General features: G+C 45.4%; 2 protein-coding genes across 4 annotated transcripts in view; both read left to right on the top strand.

Moving 5' to 3' along the window:
* The first annotated feature begins 974 nt into the window (after positions 1-974).
* On the top strand, positions 975-7,019 carry LOC128347401 (uncharacterized). Its single transcript, XM_053301964.1, has 6 exons — positions 975-1,962; positions 3,231-3,265; positions 4,473-5,195; positions 5,375-5,416; positions 5,501-5,731; positions 6,694-7,019. The coding sequence occupies exons 1-6, from the start codon at positions 1,931-1,933 to the stop codon at positions 6,993-6,995; spliced, it is 1,365 nt and encodes a 454-aa protein (XP_053157939.1). The 5' UTR covers positions 975-1,930; the 3' UTR covers positions 6,996-7,019.
* Positions 7,020-18,299: 11,280 nt separating this feature from the next.
* The window catches only part of KIF17 (kinesin family member 17), a 38,355-nt gene continuing 28,964 nt past the window's right edge, over positions 18,300-27,690 (top strand). For 2 of the 3 annotated variants that reach the window (XR_008317752.1, XM_053302983.1), the window contains exons 1-6: positions 18,300-18,402; positions 19,358-19,651; positions 20,889-21,035; positions 23,025-23,126; positions 24,640-24,829; positions 25,838-26,290. Coding sequence is in view for 1 of the 3 variants with exons in the window: in XM_053302983.1 (XP_053158958.1) it covers positions 19,421-19,651; positions 20,889-21,035; positions 23,025-23,126; positions 24,640-24,829; positions 25,838-26,290 (1,123 nt within the window). In the remaining 2 variants the exon portion in view is untranslated. The remainder of the gene's footprint in view (positions 18,403-19,357; positions 19,652-20,888; positions 21,036-23,024; positions 23,127-24,639; positions 24,830-25,837; positions 26,291-27,690) is intronic. The other variant, XR_008317753.1, reaches the window with a different exon arrangement.

Below are 27,690 nucleotides of genomic sequence, written 5' to 3' on the forward strand. Positions count from 1 at the left end.
CCTTAATACTAAGGATCTCACACTGATTCAAAGACAAACCCATCATTAATAGCCATATTATTAAGACATCACATTTAAGTGGAGCCAGCATGGTGTGTGGAGCCAGCATGGTGTAGTGGTTAGAGTGCTGGACTAGGACTGGGGAGACCTGAGTTCAAATCTCCATTCAGCCATGAGACTAGCTGGGTGACTCTGGGCCAGTCACTTCTCTCTCAGCCTAACCTACTTCACAGGGTGGTTGTGAGGAGAAACTTAAGTATGTAGTACACTGCTCTGAGCTCCTTGGAGGAAGAAGGAATATAAATGTAAAAAAACAACAACTTACTTATCACAAGAAGCAAATTAAGATCAAATGAATATAATCCTAACTCATAAGCTTCAGCTCAGTATTCACAAGCCCTGATTCTCTGTACATAGTGCCAAATTGAATATGTGTACAGTGACATATTATATTAAAAAATTTTATTTTTTTTTACCTGTAGCCCCTTCAAGGGGCTTCCTAAAGGCTGGGGGCGGGGGTCTGCAAAGGTTCCCCTTCCCCCCACTGGCCTCTAGGGCCTCACATGGACCATTTGAGCATGTGCAGTGGCCATTTTTAAAAATAAAATATGTTTTTATAAAATGGCTGCTGAAAACAAAATGGCCATTTTAAAATATTTTTAATTTTAAAAAATGGCGCCCCCCTTCAAATGGCGACACCGACTTGACATAAATCAATCAATCAATCAATCAAGGGAGCAATAGCTAGAATGCTCCTGGCCCATCCCCTAAAAATATAAGAGTAGCATCCTTGGGAGGATTCATCCATCCACTGTGGGGCCATGAGCTGCCGTGGTGGGTCTTTGGGGAGGCCAAATAGGCGGTCCCTTAGTCCAAGGTTCATTCTGATGTGCAGCTGGGTGCATTCTATGCAGTGCATTTTTTTAAAAAAGTGCAGTGGAAACTAAGATGTTGTGCAGTTGGGCCTATGGAGTTTAATAAGGACATACTGTAGGTTGTTTCCGAAGATGTAACGGGGTGGGGGTGGGGCAAGATATTGAATATTGTTTGTTTTCCATTTCATAACCTTATACAAAAAGTACATTACAGCCTTCTGTTTCTCTCGCTCATTCTTTGTGAGGCATCATCATTTTTCCTGCTTCCCCTCTTTCTTTGCCCTTCTCATTTCCCCCTCCTTCCCTCTCTGTCACTTTCTATTCATTTGCCTTTTCCCTTCTGTTAGCAAATGCTGAAGGAAGGGGATGCTTGTGGATAGGGGTGGGCTGCAGCCACTGCTAGTGCAGGTTGATAATAAACCTGCATGAGTCCTCTGTAACATCTGAGTCCTCTGTAACTCATGACAGAGTGCAAAGGCAACAGCCACACCCATTGCATGTCCCCAGCATCTGGGATTCAGCCTGTGCTGGAGGTTCTCTATAGCCATCCTGACTAATCGCCACAGAGGGGCCTCTCCTCCTCCATGAATGTTTCTAACCCCCTTTCAAACCCATCTAAGCCAGGGATCATCACCACACCTAGTTCCACAAGTAAATTGGCTTTCTTTTTTGTGTATTCTGAACAGAGACAGGCCTTAGTGCTAAATGTGATGTAGAGGGATTTCCTAGCTAAGGGACTTCAGCAAGTGATTCGGTGGAAAACATGTGGGGAGCAGGGAGGGCAGGACAGGGGTGACTCTCCCCTGGTGCTTTGACACTTTGAGCTGCACAACCAAGACAGTGTTTGGATTCAAACCGGAACCAGCGTGGCCAGTAACTGATCTTGCGATCTCACAATCAGCCAAAGAATTCTGCCGTCATGATTCCCCTTGGAGACCTGTGAGGATTCTGCAGGAGGCTCACTTGGCAGCATTCTAGATAAGCTGCAGCATCTTTGATAAGTTGGCTGTCTTTGGCTGTCAGTTTATCATCAGCTTATCATCTTAGCTGTCAGGATGGGTGGCTGCTGGTCATGGGTGAACTGTAGGTAAGCATGATGGGGAAGCCAAGTCTAATGGCTGCCTGGACTTAGTTTTTAAAGATGCCCTTTGATTGCTTTACATGCGATTGTGCTCTCTATGTGAACTTTAGTGGTCACAAGTTCACCACCAGTATTCACACCACACAGCTTCTCCTTGAAATGCAGGTGGCCCTCGAAGGTCACTTGCTGGGCTGATTTCCACTGTATTTCTTTTTTTCTTTTTTTGCTTTTTAAATGTTTTATTGGTTTTTACAATATCTTAACAATCCCGTTACATCTAATTAAGTGAATATTGACTTCCCGCTCACCACTGTATTTCTTAAGCTTGCAGGTCCTAGACCTGTGAAATGGTAGCACCCAGGAGCTACTGGCTGGCCCCTGTGGGCCCACTTGGGGTGTTTTTTTTGGGGGGGGTATCCTGCCCACCAGTTGAAGCTGACTTCAAAAGCTGCCCTCTGCCAGCACCCCCATGTTATTTCCAAGAACATGCCTAACCTTTTCTTCTTTCATGTTCCTATAGGTCTCACCCAGAGGCAGAACCAAAATGAGTTGCTTTCCCCCCTCTTGACTCCTCTTAATGCTTTTGGCTCTGGTGTGGCCAGCTAAAGGGATGGGGGTGGAGGGGGTGGGGGTTGTTCAGACATAGCCCAAACCCAGGTAAAAGTGTGCCATCGAGTCGGTGTCGACTCCTGGTGAACACAGAGTCCTGTGGTTGTCTTTGGTAGAATACAGGAGGGGTTTACCATTGCCATCTCCCGCGCAGTACGAGATGATGCCTTTCAGCATCTTCCTACATTGCTGCTGCCCGATATAGGTGTTTCCCATAGTCTGGGAAACATACTGCCGGGGATTCGAGTTGTCAGAAATATAAACCCTCTTATTCCATCTTTTAAACAAAACAAAACATCATGTATGTTCTTTCAGCTGAAGTGTCCCCTTTTTGGGGAGGGCTTTTTAAAAAGCTGAAAATCTTCTCTGGAGAGGGGTGGGAAAGCTGGCCTCATATCTATAAACTACGAGAGTGGGTCTGCCCCCCGCCCTGTCAACCAGTCAATCCCCAAGTGAAAACAATTTGAGCAAAATGCAGTGAGTGACTTTCAATAGCAATTACATTCACTGTTCCCAACCATGGAATCATCCAAAATTAGCAGGGCTTTCTAGAAGGATTATGGGTGAGGACACGCTTGGGATGGCACAGCACCCCCTCGGATTACTGTGGGACCCCTCAATTTCCTGTGATTTGCTACTAAGAATGTTTCTCCTTATCTCTGCAGGGATGAAGATGAAGATGAAGAGGGGGCACAGACTGGTAAGTGGATGACGAGAGTGCATGCTTCTTCTCAGGGCTCCTCAACACCCCAGGGAGTGTCTCCTTGGAGACCTGTTTCGCTTTGACAACAGAGAGAGATGGGCAGACGTCCATCTGATGGGTGCAGGAGGGCAAGTTCAGCCACCTCTATCCTTTGCTGCTGGCACTTGTTGCAGCCAAAAGTGTTGGTGGAGACCAGGGGGCCCGGGCAAGTCACATCGGGATACCCTCCCTTCTAGGAGGAGATGAGGAAAGGGCTGTGGCAGCAGGCAGGCAGGTTTGGTCATTCTCCCTTGGAAGTGGTGCAATTCTGAAAAAGCCCTGCAAGAACCCTTTGCCCACACCCAGCCCCAAGACATCCTCTGGGCCTTGTTCCCCTGCCTTGGAGAAGAGGAAGCTAAAGCATGCTGGTGTCTTGTTTCCTAGTCCCTTAGCTAGGACCCATGTAATTTGACAATTGGAGGATCACCTGCAAACAAGGGCAACATTTCCTGGCCAATGAGCTCCGAGATCAGTCCAAAGTGACTCTTTCTTTCTCTGTTCCCAGTTTTCTGCCCCTCGGAGCTGGGCCTGCATTCCTCAGATCATAGCTATGCTTCCTGCTTATGGCATCCAGGCAGATTTTCAAGCCCCACCCCTACCCCCGCACATAGGTCAAAAGGCTGAAACTGGGGATTGTTGCTTTAGCCAAAGAGCAAATGCATTGTTTAGTCCATGTGAACCATCAGCTCCCACTCTGCTCAAAGGAGAAGCCTCTTTCCTCACAGGTATGAGGAAAGAGGGCCCATAGTCCAGTAGTGGAACAAGTGCTTTGCATGCACAAGGTCTTGGGTTGAGTCTTCTTCATCTTCTGTTAAAGGATCTTAGCTAGCCAGGGAAAGGCTTCTGCCCAAGAGCGGCTGTCAGCCAGAGTAGGGCAAAGTGAGCCAGGGGTATGACTTGGGAGAAGGCAGCTGCATTGGTATGTTCAGCAGATAGAGCCTGGCCATTGCACTCCCTTCTGAAGCGTAGTAGGTGAGGGTTGTCTTGCCAGTGCTATGCAATGTATTCCTCTTCATCCCTTGCTTGTTTCCTTGGGTGGACCACCTCACCCACAATCCCAGGCTGCACCCCAGCTGGTTAACCTAGGCAGAAAGGGGAGGCAATTTCTATCAGGGCTATGGGCCATCCTCATTTCCAGATTCCTGCTTTATTTCCTCTCTTTCAGGTCATCCCAGAAATCCGGCCCATGTTGCCCCGTGTCCTGGGGGACCCAGGTTGCACCATTTTCTGGGGGACCCTCAGGGGGAAGAGCCCAATGAGGCAACCTTGGTGCCAGGATCCCTTCCAGGACTTCATGTCCCCACAGATATTCTGGAGGAAGAGCTCAATGAGGAAACGTCAGTGCCAGGATCCCTTCCAGAACCTCACATCCCCACTGATATTCTGGAGCAAGAGTTCAATGAGGAAATGTCGGTGCCAAGATCCCTTCCAGGACCTTGCATCACCAATGACATTCTGGGGGAAGAGCCCAATGAGGCAACCTTGGTGCCAGGATCCCTTCCAATACTTTGTGTCCCCACTGACATTCTGGGGAAAGAGGTCAATGAGGAAACCTCAAAGCCAGGACCTCTTCCAGGACCTCACATCACCAATGGTATTCTGGGAGAAGAGCTCAATGAGGAAACCTCAGTGCCAGGATCCCTTTCAGGAACTCTCATTTCCACTGATATTTTCGAGGAAACGCTCAAAGAGGAAACCTCGATGCCAGGATCCCTTCTAGGACCTCACATTACCAATGACATTCTGGGGGAAGAGGTCAATGAGGAAACCTCAGTGCCAGGTCCTTCCATCCCCACTGGCACTCCAAAGGAAGCAGCTTTTGTGTCAGAGCCCTTACCAGAGCCTTCCATTGCTGACAATTATCTTGAGCAGCGGTGGGGAAAGGAAGGTACGTTTGCAGCACACCCCTGAAGTTGCTGCTGGGCTAAAAATGGCTCTTTTGCTCTTTGTTTCCTTCTCGTGAATGTTGAAATGTTTGATTTGAGTCTGCATCTAAGTTTCGGAGGGGAGGCCTGTGGATGGGTTGTCAGTGCTTGCTGAAGTGTTCCTTCGTTTTCTGTCTTTCAGGTGACCAAGCTCTGATGCCTGTAATTCAGACAGCTTCTCATGGTGAGCAGTGAGGGCAAGTGATGGCGGGTGTGGTAGTATGCCAGCATTTGCGGCTGATCACCTGCTGCTGCTTCTCTCTTACAGATGATCCTGCAGGCCCTGCTGCATGTCTCCGCCCCCCTGGGTCCGCTTCATTATTATCTTCTGCCTCGCTGGAAGTTGGCTCCATCCCACCCTCCGCCTCCACCTCTTCTTTCCTCCTGCATCCCTCTCCCCCTCCTCCTCCTTCCCCACCTCCTCTAGAGCCGGACCTCAGCAATGTAAAAGAAACTCTTCAGAGTTTGATGGGTTTGCAGTTCCATCAGCTGAATGACCGTAAGTCTCACAGAGGCAGCACCCCTTTTCCATCCTCATTGTTGTTTTCCAATCTAAAACACTTATCGTCTAAAAACAGAGATGGGCAAGCAACAGAGGAAGGAGAGGGAAGTTGAGGTGGGACAAGCGGGGGAACGATGTGTATGTATTTCAGCTGCACCTGCGTAGGACCAGGGAGACGCGGGTTTGAATTCTCATCCAGCCATGAACCTCGCTGGGTGACTTTGGGCTAGTCACTTGTCCCGCAGTCTCACTTAACTCTTAGGGTTGCTAGGAGGAAAAAATCACCATGTGTACCTCCCTGAGCTGCTTGAGGAAGAGCAGAATGTGAATACTAAATTCATGAATGCCGATAATATGAATGCTAATATCAGCCCTTTTGAATTCAAGCTGGACTGAAACAGGAAACCAAGGAGGATGACATACAATTGTGCTTATCACAATCCTCCTTATAGCATCGTCAATGTACATGGGCAAAAGTTCCCGGCCAGCAAGAGCATACAGTCTAAAGTCTGGCTTTGGAGAGAGAAGTGAGGAAGAGGAGGAAAGCATAAGGGGCATTCAGTTCAAGCTGATGGAGCTGCCTCTGCTGAGGCATTAAGCCAAAAGCTGCACAGAGGAGGTGGGTTGCATTGGAAGGATAGGAGAGGGATGTGGGCCCACGTGAGTGGCGGTTCCAGACCCAAGGGTCAGTCAGTGAGGGAGAAGAAAAAGAGTAGTTTTAGAGAGCAGGAGACCTCCAGGTGGCTGAAGACAGAAGCTGGAGGAGCAAAACCCAACCTGACGGGGTGCAAGTTGGGGGAGGGGGGGAGGATCAGTGCAGAGGGACAGGGTGGGGCATAGACATGGAGGGTTTTCAAGGTAGAGAGGAGAAGTCTGTGCTGGGCATGGAAAGGGACTAGAAGTCCGTGCAGGGACTGGTATTGTGGCCCCTTGACCCTGTTTGTTTTCTTTCCTTCAAGGCCAAAGAGACCTCCACGGCTGCCAGGAATGTTTGCAAAACCTCAAGGCACTGAGGGGACAGCTCCGGAGACTGCGGAGCAGACTGGCAAGGGTGGAAGCCACTATGGGGATCCTGGTTCCTCCAAGGGAGCTGGATGTTGAGGAGGAAAAAGAGCAAGACAAAAACCAGACAGTGCTTCATACAAAAGTAGCAATAAAATGCTGCATATTTATTTTAAAAATATTAAACATTTGTTTTCATAGGATAGGATTTAGAGATAAAACAACAATAGAACATGCATATTTACTGCTTAAAAATTAAAAAGTTGATTTTAAAGAAAATAAAGTTGTCTTTCTTTGAATATTCGTTGAGTAGAGTTGGGTAAAAATGTCTTTGGGTCCAACCCAGCCACAGAAAAGGCTCTATGGGCAGTCCACTTGGGGCCAAGAGATGTTCTGAGAGGTTCAAGAGGTAGCTCAAGATAGACTGCTCCTTGCCAGGAGGCTTATACAGAGCTTGTCTGCCCCAATATGTATGGCTAGGAGGCCTGATTTTGGCCCTGAAGAGGGATCTGCCTCTTGTGGAAGAGGATGGAGTGGTGATGCAGAAGGGGAAGCTTGATTTAGGGCAGGGCTGCACACCACCAGCCCTCCAGCTGCTGTTTGACTACAGTTCCCATCAACCCTGACTTTTGGCTAGTGCGACTGGGGACTATGGGAGCTGTAACCCAACAACAGCTGGAAGGCCCAAGTGGTGCAGCCCTGGGTTAGGTGAACCACTCAGGGCTGCTGGGTGGCAGGAATAATGGAAAGGAGGCCAAGTGTTCCAAATGGAAAGGAGGCCAAATGTTATTCTCCAGCCCCCTTATTTTCCACCAAGAGCCAAAGCAGCAGCTAGAGGCTTGGATCCAGGCAAAGTGTCAAGCTGAGTGACTGATTTGGCCCTGGGGAAGCAGCTAGGGGGTGCCCTCCCCATTTCCTTTGCAGGAAGAAAAGCCATGGGGGTGGCTCTCTGTAGAGCATGACACTCACAGGAGAAAACAAAAAAGGCAACCTCCATATCGGCCTCCTCCCAGGGCCTTCCGGCCCTGCTGATCTTCCAAGGAAAGAACCAAAAGAAGCACCCTCTGTATTGGGCCCTCTCCCAGGGCCTTCCATCCCTGCTGAGACTGAGAGAAAAGGATCTAAAGAGGCAAACTCTGCATCGGGTCCCCATCCAGGACATCCCATTCCTGCTATGGGCAATCTCCCAAGTATGGGCAATCCATACTTGGGGGAAAGAACCCAAAGAGACAGGAGACAACCTCTATATCATGGAAGCTCTGCACCAGACCTCCACCCAGGGCAATCCATCCCTGTTGATACTTCAGAAAAAGACAATGACGAGGCACCCTATGTAGCAGGCCCCCTCCCAAATGCAGGATCAGCAATGAGAATATACTTTTAGTCCCCAGGCCATTTTTCTGCAAGAGGAGAGAGAAGGAAAGCCTGAATTGGAACACTTGTAACCAGAGGCGTATCTGGGGAAAATAGCGCCTAGGGCAAGCACTGAAATGGCGCCCCCTATCCAAACATCTTTCAGATAACTTTACCATAATATCAGCTGAAAAATACAAGTCAAGCTCTTTAATCATTTAATATTTAAAAAAATATTTAGCAGTGGACGTAGCCAGACCAAAAAAATGCCAGAAAATGACAAATTTCAGTATGCTGGGGCTCATGAAATACCCAAATACTATGTGAAGGTGTACTTGGAAAACTAAACAAAAGTGCCTGCCTAATTCTTTACTATGCATTGTAGCATGACTTATTACATAATGTAAATGCTAAGTGCTATAACTTTTAAAAATAAGTGGAGAATTTGACTTTTCCCAGATAATCTGAAAATAATTAAAGGATATGCAGAGTAAACTGTGTCACTGCTTGGAATATATTCTAGTATTACAGAAAGACAGTTAAAATGAGAGAAAGAGAGCAAGAAACTCCCCGTGGGTCTTAATACTAAGGATTTCACACTGAGTCAAAGACAAACTCACCATTAATAGTCATATTATTAAGACATCACATTTAACTCACTTATCACAAGAAGCAAAGTAGAGCAAATGAATACAATCCTAGCTCATACGCTTCAGCTCAGTATTCACATACCCTGATTCTCTGTACATCGTGCCAAACTGAATATGTATACAGTGACTTATATTCTATTAATTAATTTTTTTAAAATCTGTAGCCCCTTCAGGTGGCTTCCTAAAGGCTGGGGGGGGGGGTGTCTGCAAAAGTCCTCCCCCCCCTGCTGGCCTCTAGAGCCTCGCAGGGACCATTTGAGCATGTGCAATGGCCATTTTTAAAAATAATTTTTTTTAATGGCCGCTGAAAACAAAATGGCCACTGTGCATGCTCAAATGGCCTCTGTGAGGCCTGGTATGGCCATTTTGTTTTTGTGGCCATTTTTTTAATTATTATTTTTAAAAATGGCGCCTCCTTCAAGTGGTGCCCGGGGCACGTGCCCTGCCTGCCCCACCCTAGATACGCCCCTGAGGATTTGTATTGCCATTGACATGGCCATGAACACTGAGCTGAGTTCTTTGGAGGAATATAGATAGAATGGAATGGAGACTCCTGAGAGATCTCATAGTGCTGTAATGTTGCAGAAGGCAGTGTACATCATAAGAACATAAGAACAGCCCTGCTGGATACAGCCAAAGCCCTATCTAGTCCAGCATCCTGTTTAACAGAGTGGCCCACCACATGCCTACGAGAAGCCCACAGGCAAGAGGTGAGGGCATGCCCTCTCCACTGCTGTTGCTCTCCTGCAACTAGTATTTAGTGATTTCTTGCCTCTGAGGCTGGAAGTGGCCTACAGACACCAGCCAAGTAGCCACTGATAGGCCTCTCCTGCATGAATTTGTCTAAGCCCGTTTTAGAGCCATTCAAGCTAATGGCCATCATCACCACATCCCATGGCAGAGAATTCCATAGATTAACTATGCATTGTGTGAAAGTATTTCCTTTTGTCGGCCCTAAATTTCCTGGCCTTCCATTTCATGTGATGACCCCTGGTTCTAATGTTGTGTGTGAGAGAAAATATTCTCTCTGTCCACTCTCTCTACTCTATGTGTAATTTTATACACCTCTATCATGTCTCCCTGTAGTCACCTCTTTTCCAGACTAAAAAGCTTCAGATGCTGCATTTACCATTTTGTGGCCTATTCACCCAGTTTGGAGAGATCCTTTTGGAGCTCCTCACAATCTGTTTGGGATTTCACTACCCATTACCATCAATTTTATTACAGCCATTGGCCAGCAGAAATAGAAATACACATATCCAATACAACAATACTAAAACACAATAAAACAAAATACAGTCATTCATACCCTAAATAGTTTAGTGTCTGTGGCGGATTAAAGCCTTTGTCTCAGAGCAAGCTCCCGCGAGCCAAAGGAAAAGTGCTGAATCATCCCTGCTGACCTTTCTGGCAGAGCCTGCTCATAAAACCTTCCTGTATTTTTGGTAGGTTCAAAAATGGCTGCTGCCACCACCACCCCTCTCTGTTACAGAGCTTGAACCTCCCTGGGCTTGGGGTGGAATTCCCAGGGAAAACTCTCTTTATTTTGCTTTTGGAAAAGTACAAAATCTTCCATGTACAAGCCTACACATGGTGAGAAAACTGATAGCTGTTTACTGCCCAAGGAGATGTGTTTGCACCAGAGAAATCCCCCTTTAAGCCCCCACTTTCAAACTTTAAAAAGCACCCTGAATGATGTTTGGGTGGCATGCATTAAAAATCATGGTTACCCAGTTGCAAGGAACAGGTATGTAGGGAAAATACAAAGGCACCTTTAAAAGCTTACAGAGTCTTTTGCAACACCCTGGCTGGATGGGCGAAGGCTAGTGTTTCTTAGTTTTGTTATGTTACAGGTAAACGATCATAGAACAGTTTCAGGGATATACAAAGCACAAAGCACACACCAAAGAAAGGAGTTTTGGTTGATATGTCAAAGGTTCAAGATGATGAAGTTGGAGGTGGAACTACTTCAGTCACTGTTCTTGCAGCTGAATTACTAAGGGTAACAAGATATTGATATCAGGCTATCAATCAGATATTGATAGCAAGGTTGGCAGCGGCCTGACTCCAGCCGCCGCCGTGGCCCCCTGGCCCTGCCCCCGTCTGGCGTCATACATACATAGATACATACAAATATTTATATACCCAGGGGCGTAACTATAATAGGGCAAGGGGAGACAGTTGTCTGGGGGCCCACTGCCTTGGGGGCCCCCCCGAGGCAAGTCACATGATTGACTCCCTCAACCACACACCCTCCTGGGCTTCCTTCAGTTGTATTCATCCTCCGAAATTGATGTGAGTGTTAAGACCTGGAGCTACCAGAACAGCATGTCTTTCTCTAGTACCATTAAATGACTTGCATCATCCACAATTTACAAAACCTTGTTAAAAATAATTTAGGATGATGTTCTGTTGTGGCACATAGGTTTTTTATATCTATAGATATAGATATAGATATAGATATAGATATAGATATAGATATAGATATAGATATACTGTAGATATAGATATAGATATAGATATAGATATTACTATGCTTTTTGTTACCACTATTCAGCCTCATTTCTTTACTTCATGAGCTGAGCTTCAGCGAGTGGGGGCCTCATTTTAAAATCTTGTCTCTGGGCCCACTCCAACCTTTCTACACCCTGTATATACCAATTTTCAACTAAAGTTCCCAAAGCAATTTACACAGAGAAAACAATAATAGAGTAATAAGATGGATCCCTGTCCCCAAAGGGCTCACAGTCTAAAAAACCCCCACAAAAACAAAAAAACGTCCCCGCATCTGACATCAGACGTGAGGCATGGTCTCCCTCCCAAATGGGGCCGCACAGCCCCATTTGGGAGGGAGATTGGCCCGGTTGTGTTGGCAGTGAGGCTGGGAACGGCTCTCCCTGCCTTTAAAGGCAGGGAGAGTTGCTCCAGCCCATGCTGCCAATGCAGCGCAGGCCAATTTCATTCCCAAATGGGGTCGTGCAGCCCCATTTGGGAGTGAAATAAGGCCCCCCATGTCTTATGTCAGACACGGGGGGCATGTCAGGGCCACAAGACGTGGCCCTTGGTTGGTGGCGGCCAGGGTTCTTTGAACCCGTTTGTCCAATGGTGGCTCCACCCCTGATTGATATTTTAACCTAACTTCATGCGTATATCTTACTAAAAATATTCCATTACATTGAGATACTAAGTTTATATACTTTAATCACATTAGCTACAGAAAGTTCTAATCTCTTCAAAGTAGAGTAATTGATGCTTTGGTCTGTGTTTGTTTTTAATGTAAAATGATTCACAATATTTTTCTTTAGCAATCTACAGTTTAGCACTGCATAATTTTTGATGAGAAAATCCTGCAAATGTATCATTAAACTAATAATTTATATATTACATTGTAAAATATAGATGGATATAAGGCATGCCTGAAATAAGTTTTTGGTGGCTTATATTAGTCATAGCTTCCAAATAATAGTTTGATAGTTTTTAATAGTTTTAACATTGTTTTAAATTTTAAATTGTTAAATTTTAAAAGGGTTTAAGCTTTTAAAAAATATATTATTATTATATTGTTGTAAACTGCCCAGAGACTTGTGTTCTGGGCAGTATATAAATATGTTAAATAAATAAATAAATAGATAGATAAATAAATAAATATTTGACTAAACAAATGTTCCCTAGACTAAACTTCCTGAAGCCAAAGCCCCGGCTCCCTTTGTCTTCAACTCACCAAATCCTGGATGAGAATTCAAGCACCTGCAGTTCTGTATTCCAAGAACTGCACTCATCCTCCAGCAGCTATTCTCCCTGGCCACATGTGTTCCTTTTTGCACCTCCAGCCAGCTTCTTTTAACGAAGAAACTCACCTTCCTTCCAATGGCTCTTTAGGTCCCATCCACCTGGTGTGCTGACTGGCTGAGCCCTGGAGTTCACCAGCCTGTCAGTCAGAACAGGGTTCACTTCTGGTCAACCCTTTAGGGGAGGGGTGGCTGATCACTACAGTGTCATCTGCAAATTTGGCAATTTTGCTGCTTACCCAACTTCTAGAACATTTATGACCAAGTTAAAGAGCACTGGTCCCAGTACAGATCCTTGGGGGACCCCACTTCTTACTTCCCTCCATTTTGAGAACTGTCTATTTATTCCTACTCTCCTGTCCTTCAACCAGTTACTGATCCACACATGAATCTGTACCCTTATCCTATGATTGCTGAGTTTACTCAAGAGCCTTTAAAGTTCCCAAAGTTGAGGGAATTTTGTCAAAAACTTTTTGGAAGTTCAAGTATACTGTGTCAACTGGGTCACCTTTGCCCACATTGCTGTTGACACTCTCAAAGAACTCCAAAAAGTTAGTGGGGCAAGATTTGCCCTTGCAAAAGTCATGCTGGCTCTCCTTCAGCAAGGCATGTTCTTCTATATGTTTATCAATTTTGTCCTTAAGTATTCTTTCCATCAATTTACCCGGCACAAAAGTTAAGCTAACTGGCCTGTAGTTTCCTGGATCCTCCCTGGACCCCTTTTTGAAAATCGGACTTACATTAGCTACTTTCCAGTCCTCTGGTACAGAGCCTGACTGTAGGGACAAGAAGTTACATATCTTTGCTAGGAGATCAGCAATTTCACATTTGAGTTCCTTCAGAACTCTAGAGTGGATGCCATCTGGCCCTGGTGCTTTGTTAATTTTTAGTTTTTCAAGACAGTTTAGAACATCATCTCTTGTCACCTCAAATTGGCCCAGTTCTTCAGCTGCTAAACCTGAAAAGCTCAATTCCGGAGAGGGTATATGGCCAGTATCCTACACCATGAAGACAGATGCAAAGAACTCATTCATCTTCTCTGCAATCTCTTTATCCTCATTAATAATCCCTTTCACACTCTCATCATCTAAGGGTCCAACTGACTCCCTGGCAGGTTTTCTGCTTCTGATATATTTAAAGGTTTTTTTGTGATTCCCCTTGACACTTCTAGCTATATTCTCCTCAAACTCTCTTTTTGCATCCCTTATTGTCTCCTTGCATTTCCTTTGCTAGAGTTTATGTTCCTTTCTGTTCTCTTCATTTGGGCAGGACTTCCATTTTCTGAAGGAAGACTTCTTCCCTTTTATAGATTCTCTGACTCTAATTGTTAGCCATGCTGGCGTTCTCCGGAACTTGATATTACCTTTTCTCCTTCTTGGTATACATTCCAATTAAGCTTCTATCATTGTGGTTTTAAGTTCCATGCTTTCTGGAATGATTTGACCCTTCTGACTTTTCCTTTCAGGGCCCTTTTTACCAGTCCCCTTATTTTTTAGAAGTTTCCTTTTCTGAAGTCCAACGCATCTGTTTTGGACTTCCCTGGCAGTGCTCCACTTGCATATAAGCTGAGTTGGATCACACTATGGTCACTGTTCCGCAATGGGTCTACAACTCTGACATCCCGCACCAGGTCCTGGGTACCACTCAGGATTAAATCCAAGGTCGCCTTCTTGGATTGGTTGGTTCTGCAACCAACTTTTCTAAGACACAGTCATTTAGCAGAGCATGGCACAGAGCATGGCACAGTCAATCAGAGGAGCATGGCACAGTAAATAAATATAGAAGGGTCCTGTAAAATTTTGGGGTCAAGTCCATCATATCTTATCCAGCCCAGTTTCAAGCTGTGAGAGGGGACTGAAAATGAGAGGGTGCTGGTGCTCTAGCCCATCAGAAAACAGATGATGCTGGTAAAAAAAAAAAAGTACTTGGTTTAAACAATGATCTTCTCAAAGCAATTGTAAGTCTCCAGACAGAATCCAATCTCCAACTATAATAACAAGATTACAGTCCACAGATGTTCCATTTGGGCAGAAGCTAAAGGAAAGAAAAAACCTTGAGAAAGAAGAGAAACAAACCTTATCGCGGCCAAAACAATTTCCCACGGGCAAATGAAAGCATCGACTTTAAGAAATGTTTAAACTTGAAAACAGCTACAAACCATAGTCAAAGTTAAGAAAAAAGATTGGTTAAGACATGATAGGGTGACAGGTGTGCTGGTGCTCTAGCCCATCAGAAAACAGATGATGCTCTAGCCCATCAGAAAAAAGCACCCATCAGAAAAGCTCAGCAGGGCGCTTTCCATATTAGACCCTACACCAGGGTCAGGATGTATCTCTGAAGTGTGCTTCCACACTTCCTGTGTTGTGACATTGCAGTCACAATTGGAGGGGGTGGGTAGATTCAGGTCAGCAGAATCAGGTATGTGGAAGTTAGACCACTGTAGATGGTGGGGAGCTCACACCAGTTACCATAGTTTTTTGTTTTTTTAACCAGAAGTTTTCCTAACCTAATATCAAGCTCCTAACTTTTAAGTGGAAGTTGTCACGTCACACTATAAAAAGATGTTTTTTGGAAAAAATATTAGGAGGATCAAATCAGTGCTCCAGGTTGGGTGGCAGAGGTGCAGGGAGAGTAAAAAAGGCAAGTTGTCATGACTGAGGACCCCCAATTCATTGGTCCATATTGAGATCATATGAGGGAGGGGGATTCAGGAGGAGTATATATTGCCATGAGGGCGTGGCCTCAAAATTACCTTTTGGTTTACCTCTCTGCAGCCTTTCAGGGTGGTGCACCCACTGACCCTGTCCTGGCCCTGACCCTGTGTCTGAGAGGAGAAAACAACATGATACTTCATAGGACACATGCATGTTAAAACATGCATGCTGTAGCTGGTGAGGTTCTTTTTGAACTGTTGAGGACGACCATCAGCCCTGGATTAACCATAAGGCAAAACAAGCATGTGCTTAGGGCATCAAGGGAAGGGCGGCACCACAGAGTTTCTCCCCTAACTATCATGCCCTTAACTCTTTTATTGAACATAAGAACAGCCCTGCTGGATCAGGCCCAAGGCCCATTTAGTCCAGCATCCTGTTTCACACAGTAGCCCATCAGATGCCACTGGAAGCCTACAGGCAGGAGGAGTTGAGGGCATGCCCTCTCTCCTGCTGTTACTCCCCTGCAACTGGTATTCAGAGGCATCCTGCCTTTGAGGCTGGCCTACAGCCCTCCAACTAGTAGAAGATGATGGACCTCTCCTCCATGAAGTTATCCAAACCCCTCTTAAAGCCATCCAGGTGGTTGGCTGTCACCAAATCTTGTGGCAGAGAATTCCACAAGTTGATTATGCATTGTGTGAAAAAGTACTTCCGTTTGTTGGTCCTAGATTTCCTGGCAATCAATTCCATGGGATGAGCCCTGGTTCTAGTGTTATGTGAGAGGGAGAAGAATTTCTCTCTATCCACTTTCTCCACTCCATGCATGATTTTATAGATCTCTATCATGTCTCCCCGCAGTCATCTTTTTTCTAAACTAAATATCTCAAGGTGTTGTAGCCTTGCCTCATAAGAAAAGTGCTCTAGGCCCCTGATCATCTTGGTTGCCCTCTTCTGCACCTTTTCCAGTTCTACAAAGTCCTGTGGTGACCAGAACTGTACACAGTACTCCAGGTATGGCTGCACCATCATTTTGTATAAGAGCATTATAATATTAGCCGTTTTATTTTCAATCTCCTTCCTAATGATCCCTAGCATGGAATTGGCCTTTTTCACAGCTGCCGCACAGCTGACAACGGGCTGTCCACCATGACCCCAAGATCCCTCTCCTGGCCAATCACTGACAGCTCAGATCCTATCAGAGTATATTTGAAGTTGGGGTTTTTCTTCCCAATGTGCATCACTTTACACTTGCCAACATGGAAGTGCATTTGCCATTTTGTTGTCCACTCACCCAGTTTGGAGAGATCCTTTTGGAGATTCTCACAATCTGTTTTGATTTCATTACCCGAAAGAGTTTGGTGTCATCTGCAAATTTGCCACCTCGCTGCTTACTCCTACTTCTAGATCATTTATGAATAAATTAAAAAGCACTGGTCCCAGTATGGACCTGGGGGGCCCCACTTCTTACTTCCCTCCATTGTGAAAACTCTCCATTTATTCCTACCCTCTGTTTCCTGTATTTCAACCAGTTTGCAATCCATCCACACATGTACTTGTCCCCTTATCCCATGACTGCTAAGTTTCCACAGGAGATTTTGATGAGGAACTTTGTCAAAAGCTTTTTGGAAGTCCAGGTATACAATGTCAATTGGATCATCTTGATCCACACACTTGTTGACACTCTCAAAGAACTCCCAAAGGTTTGTGAGGCAAGATTTACCTTTGCAGAAGCCATGCTGGTTCTCCCCCAGCAGTACCTGTTCTTCTAGGTGCTTTACAATTTTATCCTTGAGGATGCTTTCCATCTATTTGCCTGGAACGGACGTTAAGCTAACCGGCCTGTAATTTCCCAGATCACCCCTGGATCCCTTTTTGAAAATCGGTGTTACATTTGCTGCCTTCCAGTCCTCCAGTACAGAGCCTGATTTCAGGGATAAATTATATATTTTGGCAAGGAGGTCAGCAATTTCAAATTTGAGTTCTTTGAGGACTCTTGGATGGATGCCATCTGGCCCTGGCGATTTGTTATTTTTCAGTTTTTCCATACAGTTTAGAACATCATCTCTTGTCACTTCTATCTGACTCAGTTCTATAGCCTCCATCTCTGAAAACAGGAACAGGTACCGGTATATGCTCTGTATCTTCTGTCCTGAAGACACAAAGAACTCATTTAGCTTCTCTGCAACCTCCATATCCTCCTTAATAATCCCTTTCACTCCCTCATTGTCTAATGGTCCAACACCCTCCCTGGCAGGTTTCCTGCTTCTGATGTATTTAAAGAAGTTTTTATTATCCACCTTGATACTTTTAGCTAAATGTTCCTCAAACTCTCTTTTCGCCTCCCTTATTGTCACCTTGCATTTCTTTTGCCACCTTTCATTTCACTGCCACACTCAACTTTAGTCGATTTTTTGTAATTGTTTTTATCTGCCGTGTTTGACTTTACTTTGCATTGTTAAAAAAATGTTTTCTTTGGCTCGGTGAGTGACTAACGTTTCGAGAAACTACTAAACTATATATCTGAAGTAAAAAGTCATTGATATGCGAAAGATTACTGTAAACAGCAGTACAAAATATTTATAAAACTTTAAGTAAAAGAAGGTCATATGTTATGATGTCTGATGAAATGTTTTTCTCAATCATTCCTTCTGTTGCAGCTATTTATAAGAAATTATAGGCAGTGGAACTGTTTTGTTTTACCTTAAAAAATCTAGAAGAAAAGTTTTAAAAATTTAAATAAATATTAAGGTATAAGTAAATAATTTGCTTGAGTCTTAATGTCTTGTCAGTTAAGCAATGAAGAGGGCTGGCGGGGGGGGGCACCATTGTTGGGCTGTCCTTAGGGCATCAGTTTGCCCTTAATCCTGCCCTGATGACCATGCCTGATAGCATACCGCAACATTTCATTCCATCTCTACTCTAGCCAAAGGAACAAAACAAAACGTTAGGCGGTGCGGTTAACAAGCTAGCCTCCGTTTAAAAGGGGATTTTGGTGTGTGCGAGGGAGAACGGGTCTTGCACTTTCCCGCAGCCGCTGGAGTGAACTGAGTAATTGCGCGACGCTCCCTGCCTGCCCTTTAGTCGAGCAGAGAACCTGGACGACGCTCCCTGGTATCCCCGGGCAACGGGACGCCACGGTAAGCCGCGGGTGCGGCCTGGAAGGCGAAGCAGCAAGTTGGTGGCGCCGCGCCAGCAGGCCAGGACCCGCCTTGAGAGGACAGGTGAGAGGCGCGCACACGTGGCAGGTTGTGGGACACTGGCTCCGCCCTAGGCATTACCTGCAGCTGCTGCTCTATCATCTCTTCCCTCCCCCAGCCCTCCCCCAGTTATGCAGTCGTGGGCACCGCCTGCCCCCCTTCCTGGCTGGAGACCCCTCTTCCCTGCAAGGCTAGTTTTAAACCAGGCTGCTCCTTGTAACCTTTCCAACCCCAACATTATTCTTTGTGCCCTTTTATTGATTGGTTGATTTAACTAACTAACATTTTTTTAAATACTGCCCCAAACTTGTGTCTCTTTTACACCTGGGGACGCAGGGGGTTATATTTTATTTATGATTTATTTAACATATTTATATACTGTCCCAAACCCAAGTCTCTGGGCATATGGCTCAGTAAACCACTTCTGGGGTTATTCTGAATCCACTTTAGAGTTAGTCAGGGTGCCAGTGGGCTGCTCCACTAGGCTTAGCTGTGGAGTAGATAGACAGAGTGGCCCCATTTCACTGCCACGGCACCCACTCTTTGGGTGAAGCAAGCAGGGGTCACGTTCTCTCGGTCCATCTCATCACAAGCTGTGCTGAGCTGTAGACTGCTGCTGTCACCTGGGTGGCCTTACAGGCCCGGCATGGCAGTTCTAAGAGCTTTTGTGATGTCATAGCAGCACACCGGGTTTCTCCCAGCTTCTTAGGAAATCCCCCACCCCGGAACTAGCAGGCAGGACATGCAAGCTGTGCCTGCCAAGTTCACCTAGTTCTGTAGGCAAGAACTCCTGATAACCTCCACTATTGCCCCTCACTGTCCCTACCAAGCAAGCAAGGGAGACAGCCCACTCCTTTTCCCACACAGCCCTGCCTTGGGCCCCCCACATCCATGGCACTTTCTAGTGGCATTGTGTGGGTCCCACTTCTCTCTAGAATGCTCATTGTCTGATGCAAGCACCTGCTCTCTCTTTTTTAAGAGTCGCCACTCGCCTTAGCCCCACACTTCCCCTTCAGCCTCCTAAAGTCGCTGGGGTTTGGCCATGGCCTCAGAAGCAGTGAAAGTAGTTGTGCGTTGCCGCCCTCTGAACGATCGCGAAAAGCAACTTGGCTGCAAGGTGGTGGTCAACATGGACAGCGCTCGTGGCCAGTGCTTCATCCAGAACCCTGCAGCCACGGAGGACCCGCCAAAACAGTTCACTTTTGATGGGGCATATTATGTAGGCCTCAGTACAGAGCAGATTTATAATGAAATCGCCTACCCACTCGTAGAGGTGAGTGCAGCCAACTTCAGGTATTGGGGTTCTCTGAACTGGTGATGACAATGTCACAGGGTGGCATGAGGAATGAACCTGTCAAGCTACTTTACTGGGCAAGTGGCTAATGGCAAGTCATGTATAAACTTAGTGCTTGTAAAAACAGTAAGGGCTTTGGGGGAGAAACATCTGTAGCACTGGCCTTCAATCTTTCCACATTCAGGACTCACATTTAATACTGACTGGAAACAGGGGAGCTACTTTTTAATTGTTTGAATTGTATATTTTCACTTTCCATCTCTCTCTCTCTCTATAGCTATATTATATTGTATTATTTTCTGTCTTCCCCGCAAATAGTTGTGGCACTGTTGCTACAGTCCCTCACATTAAATCAAGTTGCAGCCCAACCTTTGGGTCACAATCTACTAGCTCAAGACCAATGATCAGTCCATAGGGTCATATGAGCTGCCATTCTGCCTGCAGAGAGTTCATCATGTAAACTGATAAGAGATCATTGTGCAGCAATAGAATGCAATAGCATTTGCATGCAGCAAGAAGGTGCTCCTGACAAGATCCTTTGGTCTATGAAGCTCCTATTTCCATGCTTCCTTTCCACTGAATCTATTAGGAACATAGGAAGCTGCCTTATATCGATTCAGACCATTGGTCCATATATCACAGTATTGTCTACACAGACTGGCAGCGGCTTCTCCAAGGTTGTAGGCAGAAGTCTCTATCAGCCCGATGTTGGAGATGCCAGGGAAGGAAACTGGAACCTTCTGCATGCAAGCATGCAGGTGCTCTTCCCAGAGTGGCCCCATCCCCTACAGTGCTCACACATCTCCCATTCAAATACAAACCAGGGTGGACCCTGCTTAGCAAAGGGGACAATGCATGCTTGCTACCACCAGCTCTCCTCCCATTTGGTTTTCTCAAAAACTGATGGCTGGGGCTGCTTGCATGTTGTAGTTAAAAGCTTGAGTGGATCTTCATAGAAGTTGTGGAAGATTCAAGTTTGGATGTTTGTATTTGTATTCCTAAAAACAGAATCTTTTCAGATAAGATAGAAGTGTGTGTGAACCACTGGGTTTTTATCTTTATGTTACTTCGAATGTATTCTCAGGAAAGCTACCTATATATTTTAATATTATATATCCAAATATTATTTAATATTATTATAATATTTAATATTATAAATCCAAAACAGATGGTTACTTTTCTGAACATTGTGTTTATGTGGAGTTTTCTCCTCCAGGGTGTTACAGAAGGCTATAATGGTACCATCTTTGCCTATGGGCAGACAGGCAGCGGGAAGTCCTTTACCATGCAAGGAATTGTGGATCCACCTTCCCAGAAGGGTATCATTCCCAGAGCCTTTGAACACTTATTTGAGAGTGTGCAGGTATACATTTAATGCAAATTGCTCAAGGGATTATCTGGCTAAGGGCTTGCTCACACAGCCAGCTATTCTAAACCAGCATTCCACAAACTCTGTTCCAGCTGTCTGTGTCTTGGCTTGATTCACCCCAACTAAACCATGATTTGGCCATTGTGCTGGGGGCTCATGTGCTACCCCCACCTTATGTTTGCCAATTCCCACCATCACTACCATAATTTGCCATGATGGCCAAATCAGGCAAACTATGGTTAGCACTAACCATAGTTTACTTTCAAAAGAGAATCAAAAGCCATGGTTCAAAGTAGGGTTTTTTATTCTGGTTTGGAGGCAAACTATGCTTAGCAGTAGACCTAGTTTGTCCAGACATTATGGCAAACTATGGCTATTATAAACCAAGAAGTGGAGAAGGGAATTGTTGTGCAAGAGGGGAGGAGGGAGCATGTGAGAATGAGCAGGGGCTGTGCTCTTGTGCAGCTCCCAGTCACTTTAATGGGACTTATACAGGAGAACCTCCTGGTGGATTGGGCCCTACGTGGAAGGGAGCACCATTTCACTGTATGATCACATGTGTTTCCTACGTTTTCTTAAAGGCGCCCAGGATGATGGACATGGAGATTTCCCCATATTGTTTTCACAACAACCCAGTGAAGTAGGTTAGCTGAGAGAGGGACCGGCCCAATTGTCCCCCAGTTAATTCCATGGCTGAACAGGGATTTGAGACCAGGTCATTTTGTACTACACCACAGTGGATGTTAATTTGGGAGTGGATTTTCGATCTCAGATACAAAAATATCTTAGGTTTGTGAGAGAGAGTTTGTGTCCAGAAAGATATAATTTTTGGTGGGGTGTGGGGGGTTATCATGTTTCCTCTGCTGAGGCAGGAAGATATAATTAAAAGATCTATCAGCAGATAGCTAACTATAGGGCATGCACTAGCTTAAATCTGAATCCAAGGCAGAGCTCTCACTAAAGTGATTAACCTGTGTTTAGATTGTACCACTTCAGACCACAGGTAGGAGCTCATATGATAGAATTTCCTCTATATGGCAAGCCTGATGTAGGCTTTTATATATAACTAATATATAGCAAATTAATAGCAATAGCAATAGCACTTACATTTATATACCGCTTTATAGCCGGAGCTCTCTAAGTGGTTTACAATGATTTAGCATATTGCCCCCAACATTCTGGGTACTCATTTTACCGACCTCGGAAGGATGGAAGGCTGAGTCAACCTTGAGCCCCTGGTCAGGATTGAACTTGTAACCTTCTGGTTACAGGGCGGCAGTTTTACCACTGCGCCGCCAGGGGCTTAACTGGTTTTCTTATTGTTCTCCTCCATATGCTACATTTGTGGGAAGCTGGGATAGAGATTTATTAAATAAATACAATATGAATAAATGAATAGTTAGACCAACTTATGCTAGGGACATTGAAGGGACATTTGCCAAGAGTCTGAATCTTTCTTTAAAATCTTCCATTAAAAAAGCAAATTCATACACATAATAAACTAACATATGAGGGAGAAGGCTAGACTAGAATCCTTCTCCCTGACATACTAATTTCCTAGGTATAAGGATTGGGGGGGTGGGGGGGTATGGAGAACCATTCAATTATGTGGGACCCTACCTGCTATCTGAAATGATATAGCCCAGACACAGATTTGCCACCTGTATTGCAGGTGTTCCCAGTTTTAATCATTTTTTGTCTTGACTGCTGCTTTTTCTTACTTGTGCATTAGCTTTTTTATCTTGCTTTTATTGTGTTTTATTATATTGTATTTTTTGTTGTTTTATTATGGCTATTTGTTTTATGGTAAGCCCCCTTGGGCAGCAATGGAGGGGCGGTATATAAATATTTTAAACAAATAAATAAAACTAGGCCCAAATGTACATCTGATACAGAAAATACAACCCAGACAGTCCTAACAGATTTAACCCATGCTGGAAACTTAAGAAGAACTTAAGTGTTTGTTGTTGTTGTGTTGTGCAGTGTGCGGAAAACACCAAGTTCTTGGTGAGGGCTTCTTACTTGGAGATCTATAATGAAGACATCAGAGACCTTCTTGGTCCAAATACCAAACAAAAATTGGAGGTGAGGACACCATATAGCAGGGCAGGACCTTAATTTGAAGTAAGTCAAAAAGCAAAATTGCAGAAATCAGAACTCTAACCATTTGCTGTGAGCAAAATGAACTATGTCAGGTATGCACATTACACAAAGAGCACTGAAGGCAAAGATTTGGCAACACAATGTGGAATGTGTCCCCTCTGTATCCCTTCTTACCATCAGCATATATCCCTTCCTGTCTCTACACCAAGGGTAGGCAACCTTGGCAGAGCCTGATTGTGCCTGGTGGCTCTGGAAGGAGACTGATAAACATGTGGGTGGAGCTCATAGCAAGCAAAAGCTCTCATTAACCCAGTCAGAAAATAGGCTGGCCCTCTTTAGTTCTGGCCCTTAGCCTGAAGTTTTAGTTCTTTCCTTGGGAACCCCAAGACGGAGAAGGCTAAACCCCAAGACGGAAAGGCAGACCTCAAGGCCTGGCAACATTGTGAGCCACCCATACTGGATCAGCTGCTCTATCGCAACTGCAAAATAGCACAGGCATAGAGATGAAGGTGGAATTAAAATTACCGTATGTGGTGGCTCATGGAAATTGGGAGTAGGGTTTGTGGTGCTGTACACATATGGGTGGAGGGGGAGGTCTCTCTTCCTGATCATTTGAAGCTTTTGGCAGTATAATTAGTTACTAGAGACCAAGCAGTTTGTGTGGTCTTGTTGCAGCTAATTGTGTACTTACCTTATCATCACTTATCAAGCTCTGTTTTGCTCAAGACTGGAGGCAGTTCTGTTACATGTAACAACATAGACAGGAATTTTACCCTCGGTAAAAATACTCCCAATTACAATCACTTATAACAGACAATAGAACCATAAAACACATGAATCTACCATCCTTACCCTAAGTTGGACCATTGGTCCTTCCAGCTTATGGCTGTCTGGCTGGCTGGCAGTGGGTCCTCAAGGCCTTGGACAGGGGTCTTTTTAAGCCTTGCTGCCAAAGATCCCTTGACTGGAGATGCCAGTGATTGAATCTGGGACCTTGTGTGTACAAAGCATATGCTCTGCCAATGAGCTATGGCCCTCCTCCTCAATCTGTCTTCTCATATCAGCTTGACAGGCAAACCAGTAGACCAGGGCTCTATTGCTTCAGCCCTCCTGCAGATGTTCTATTACAACTTCCATCATTCCTGACTATTGGCCACTGTGGCTGGGGATAATGGCGATTGTAGTCCCAAAACAGTTGTGCAGCCCTGCAGTAGACAGATTTATGTTCATAGACCCCACCATTACAGATGTGCAGAGTAGCAATGGCATACTGTGACAATACCTGATAGGGAGATATTTAGGAATCCAGCAGGTTTTCTGCACTTCTTCAGGATTTGTCCTTTTTGGATCGAGCTCCATAGTAGACCATAAGATTTGTGGTGAAGTGCCACTGTCTGTATATAAGAGCTTTAGTTTCTGGTAATCTCCTAGAGCAATTTTTCTGGGTCTCTGCAGCATTTTATTGTAACTGTTGCTGTAACGGCCCTCCTTACAGCTGAAGGAGCACCCAGAGAAAGGAGTCTATGTCAAGGACCTGTCTTTGCACACAGTGTCCAGCATCACCCAGTGTGAGCGCATCATGGAGACGGGATGGAGAAACCGTGCTGTGGGCCACACCCTGATGAACAAGGACTCCTCGCGCTCTCACTCCATCTTCACTATCAACATGGAGATCTATGTCGTCGGTAGGAACTTAATAGATGCATCGGTTCATAAAGATGCATCTGTTTTCATTAATATCTGTGTTCATTAATATTGTTTTAATGGTTTTAATGCTGTTTTAAAATATTGTTTAAGAAATTTTAAATTGTGGTGTTTTAAATTTTTTGTTTTTGTTTTAACTAATGTTTTACTTTCTGTTTTTATTTTGTTGTAAACCGCCCAGAGACGTACGTTTTGGGCGGTATAAAAATGTGCTAAATATATATGAACAAAAGCAGATGTTGCAGTTCTCTAGCATTTATGAGAGCCATGATTCTCAAAGTAATGGCTGGCACTTCCCATTGGAATCCTGGCTTTTCCTGGAGCATGAGATTTGGTCGCAGCTAGAGACAAGATGATCATGATTCTTTATTATGTATATAGTACTATCCCTATATATTGCTTCACAAAGAATGAGAGAACGGGTCCATGCCCCGAGTAGTTCACAATCTAGAAATAGACACAGAAGAGGTGACAGAAGCATGGAAAGGGAAAGAGGCAGGGAAAATAGGGGAAGAATATGCTATAATTTCATGTACACATACTTAGACTTAGTCACAGTAGGTGACATGGTGAGCAGCGATCTGTTGACAGGATCAAAGCTGCATTGTGGCAGGGAGCCTTCAGAATAGTTGCCCTGCAAGCTGAATGGGTAGGGCAGCATACGGCGAGGGAGATTTTAATTTCTCTCCCCTTCCCACAAAAGCTTGTTCACTGCCAGAAATATGGCTATGAGGGTTGTGTAGTCGAACAAGTTGATATTTAGATGGTTTGCTTTAATGGATGGGTTACAACTGGCAGGCATTCTGACCTTAGGTGGGCCATGCTACCACATCACCAGCTGGAAAGAAGGAAGGAGAAGGATGGATAGAAAAATAACTCACTGCTTGGAAATGGGAGGGTGCAGTATTGGTGACCAGTGTACTCTAGACTTGTTCAGGAGCTTTCTTCACTTTTAAGAGTTCAGCTCAGCCCAGACTCTTTCCTTACAGATGAAAGAGGACGAGATCACCTGAGAGCAGCAAAGCTCAACCTGGTGGACCTGGCTGGGAGTGAGAGGCAGTCCAAAACTGGAGCTGTCGGAGAACGCCTCAAAGAGGCCACCAAAATCAACCTCTCTCTCTCAGCGCTGGGCAATGTCATCTCAGCCCTGGCAGATGGAAAGTCCAGACACATCCCCTATCGAGACTCCAAGCTGACCCGGGTGCTACAAGATTCACTCGGAGGCAACACCAGGACGCTCATGGTGGCGTGCTTGTCTCCTGCAGACAACAACTACGATGAGTCTCTCAGCACCTTGCGCTATGCCCACCGAGCCAAGAACATCCAGAACAAGCCCCGTATCAATGAAGATCCTAAGGATGCTTTGCTGAGGGAATACCAGGAGGAGATCAAGAAGCTGAGGTCTGTCTTGGCTCAGCAGATGAGCATAAGTAACTTGCAAGGTAGGATTTCTTCAGGAAGCTGCTTTACCCTTGGCTGAGGTAGAATTGCCCATGTTCTCTGCTTTATTTGCTGGGGAAAGGTTCTCTCAGTACCAATGGCTTTTTGTTAAGGGGAACATTTCCCTCCATCCCGGAGAGCAGGCAGTAGTAAAAAAATGCAAGTATAGAAAACCCCTGCTATGTTTGCAGGGAGTCGACATAGTCACAGGGAGTTTGCAGGAGACCGTTGCTGCCTCTTCCCTGATATTTCAGCCTTCTCTTTTTTTAAAAAAAGCATATCTTTTCTAGCTGTTGTCTCTTTTGCGTAGTCAAAATAGACAGTACAGTGCTAGATGGACCACTGGTATAACACAGCTTCCTATTTGGGGAAATCTCATCGCTCAGTGGCAGATCACCTGCCTTGTGCATATCTTCTGCATGAAGTCCCCAAGTTCAAATCCCTGGCATCTCTAACTAAAAAAAGTATAGGAAAAACCTGTGCCTGAAATCTTGAAGAGTCTCCTGCCACTGAGAAGTTGGTAGCAGTCTCTTTTAAGGAAGGGGGCCGTAGCTCATACGGTAGAGTCATGTTTTGCATGCATAAGGTCCCAGGTTTGAGTCCCAGCATTTCACAGGCAGAAGTAGGGCTGGGAGAGACCCCTGTTAGGCATGTGCATGAGCTGCTTCTGCACCCTGCGGCGGGGCAGAGAACGATTCCCTTTAAATGCAGGTAAAGAACTCCTTACCTGCTCGCTCCTGCCCCACCACTTTTCCTCCGCCAGCGCCCGGGTTCCAAATGCCCACCCTGGGCTCCAGCGCTGCTCCCTGCAGCCTGCCTCCATGCAGCATTGGCACACACATGGCCGGCATGCACACCTGCCAGCCATTTGCATGGTCAGGACGGTGTTGCTGACCATGCAAATGGCTGGCACATGTGAACATCGGCCATGTGCATGCCAGCGCCGAACAGAGGTTGCAGGGAGCAGCGCTGGAGCCCTGCACGGGCATTTGGAATGTGGGCACCAGCGACGGAAAAGTGATGGGGCTCCTTACCTGCTTTTCAAGGGTACCGCTCCCTGCCCTGTGAAGCTGGCTTGAATACCGGTGCCCGAGCCGGTTTGGCGCTTCCAAGAGGAGGTCGTTTGCATAGTTACAGGGAGTCTGCAGGGCCTTAGCTGCCTCAGTAATACTTTGGCATTTGCCTGATATTTCAGCTTTCTGTTTTTTTAGGCCTTTCTCTAGCTGTTGTCTCTTTTACTTAGAATAGACAGTATCCTACCGATGGACCACTGGTATAAGACAGCTTCTCATAGCTCAGTGGTAGAGCACTTGCCTTGTATGCATCTTCTGCTTGAAGAACCCAAGTTCAAATCCCTGGCATCTCCAACTAAAATAGTATAGGAAAGACCTCTGTCTGAGCC

This window comes from Hemicordylus capensis, chromosome 2, assembly GCF_027244095.1.
Source record: "Hemicordylus capensis ecotype Gifberg chromosome 2, rHemCap1.1.pri, whole genome shotgun sequence".
NCBI lineage: Eukaryota > Metazoa > Chordata > Lepidosauria > Squamata > Cordylidae > Hemicordylus > Hemicordylus capensis.

Coding starts and splice junctions, on each gene's coding strand:
- LOC128347401 (XM_053301964.1), top strand. CDS start 1,931: ATGGGTGGCTGCTGGTCATGGGTGAACTGTAG. Junction 3,266..4,472: donor TGAAGAGGGGGCACAGACTG/GTAAGTGGATGA, acceptor CCTCTCTTTCAG/GTCATCCCAGAAATCCGGCC. Junction 5,417..5,500: donor AATTCAGACAGCTTCTCATG/GTGAGCAGTGAG, acceptor TCTCTCTTACAG/ATGATCCTGCAGGCCCTGCT.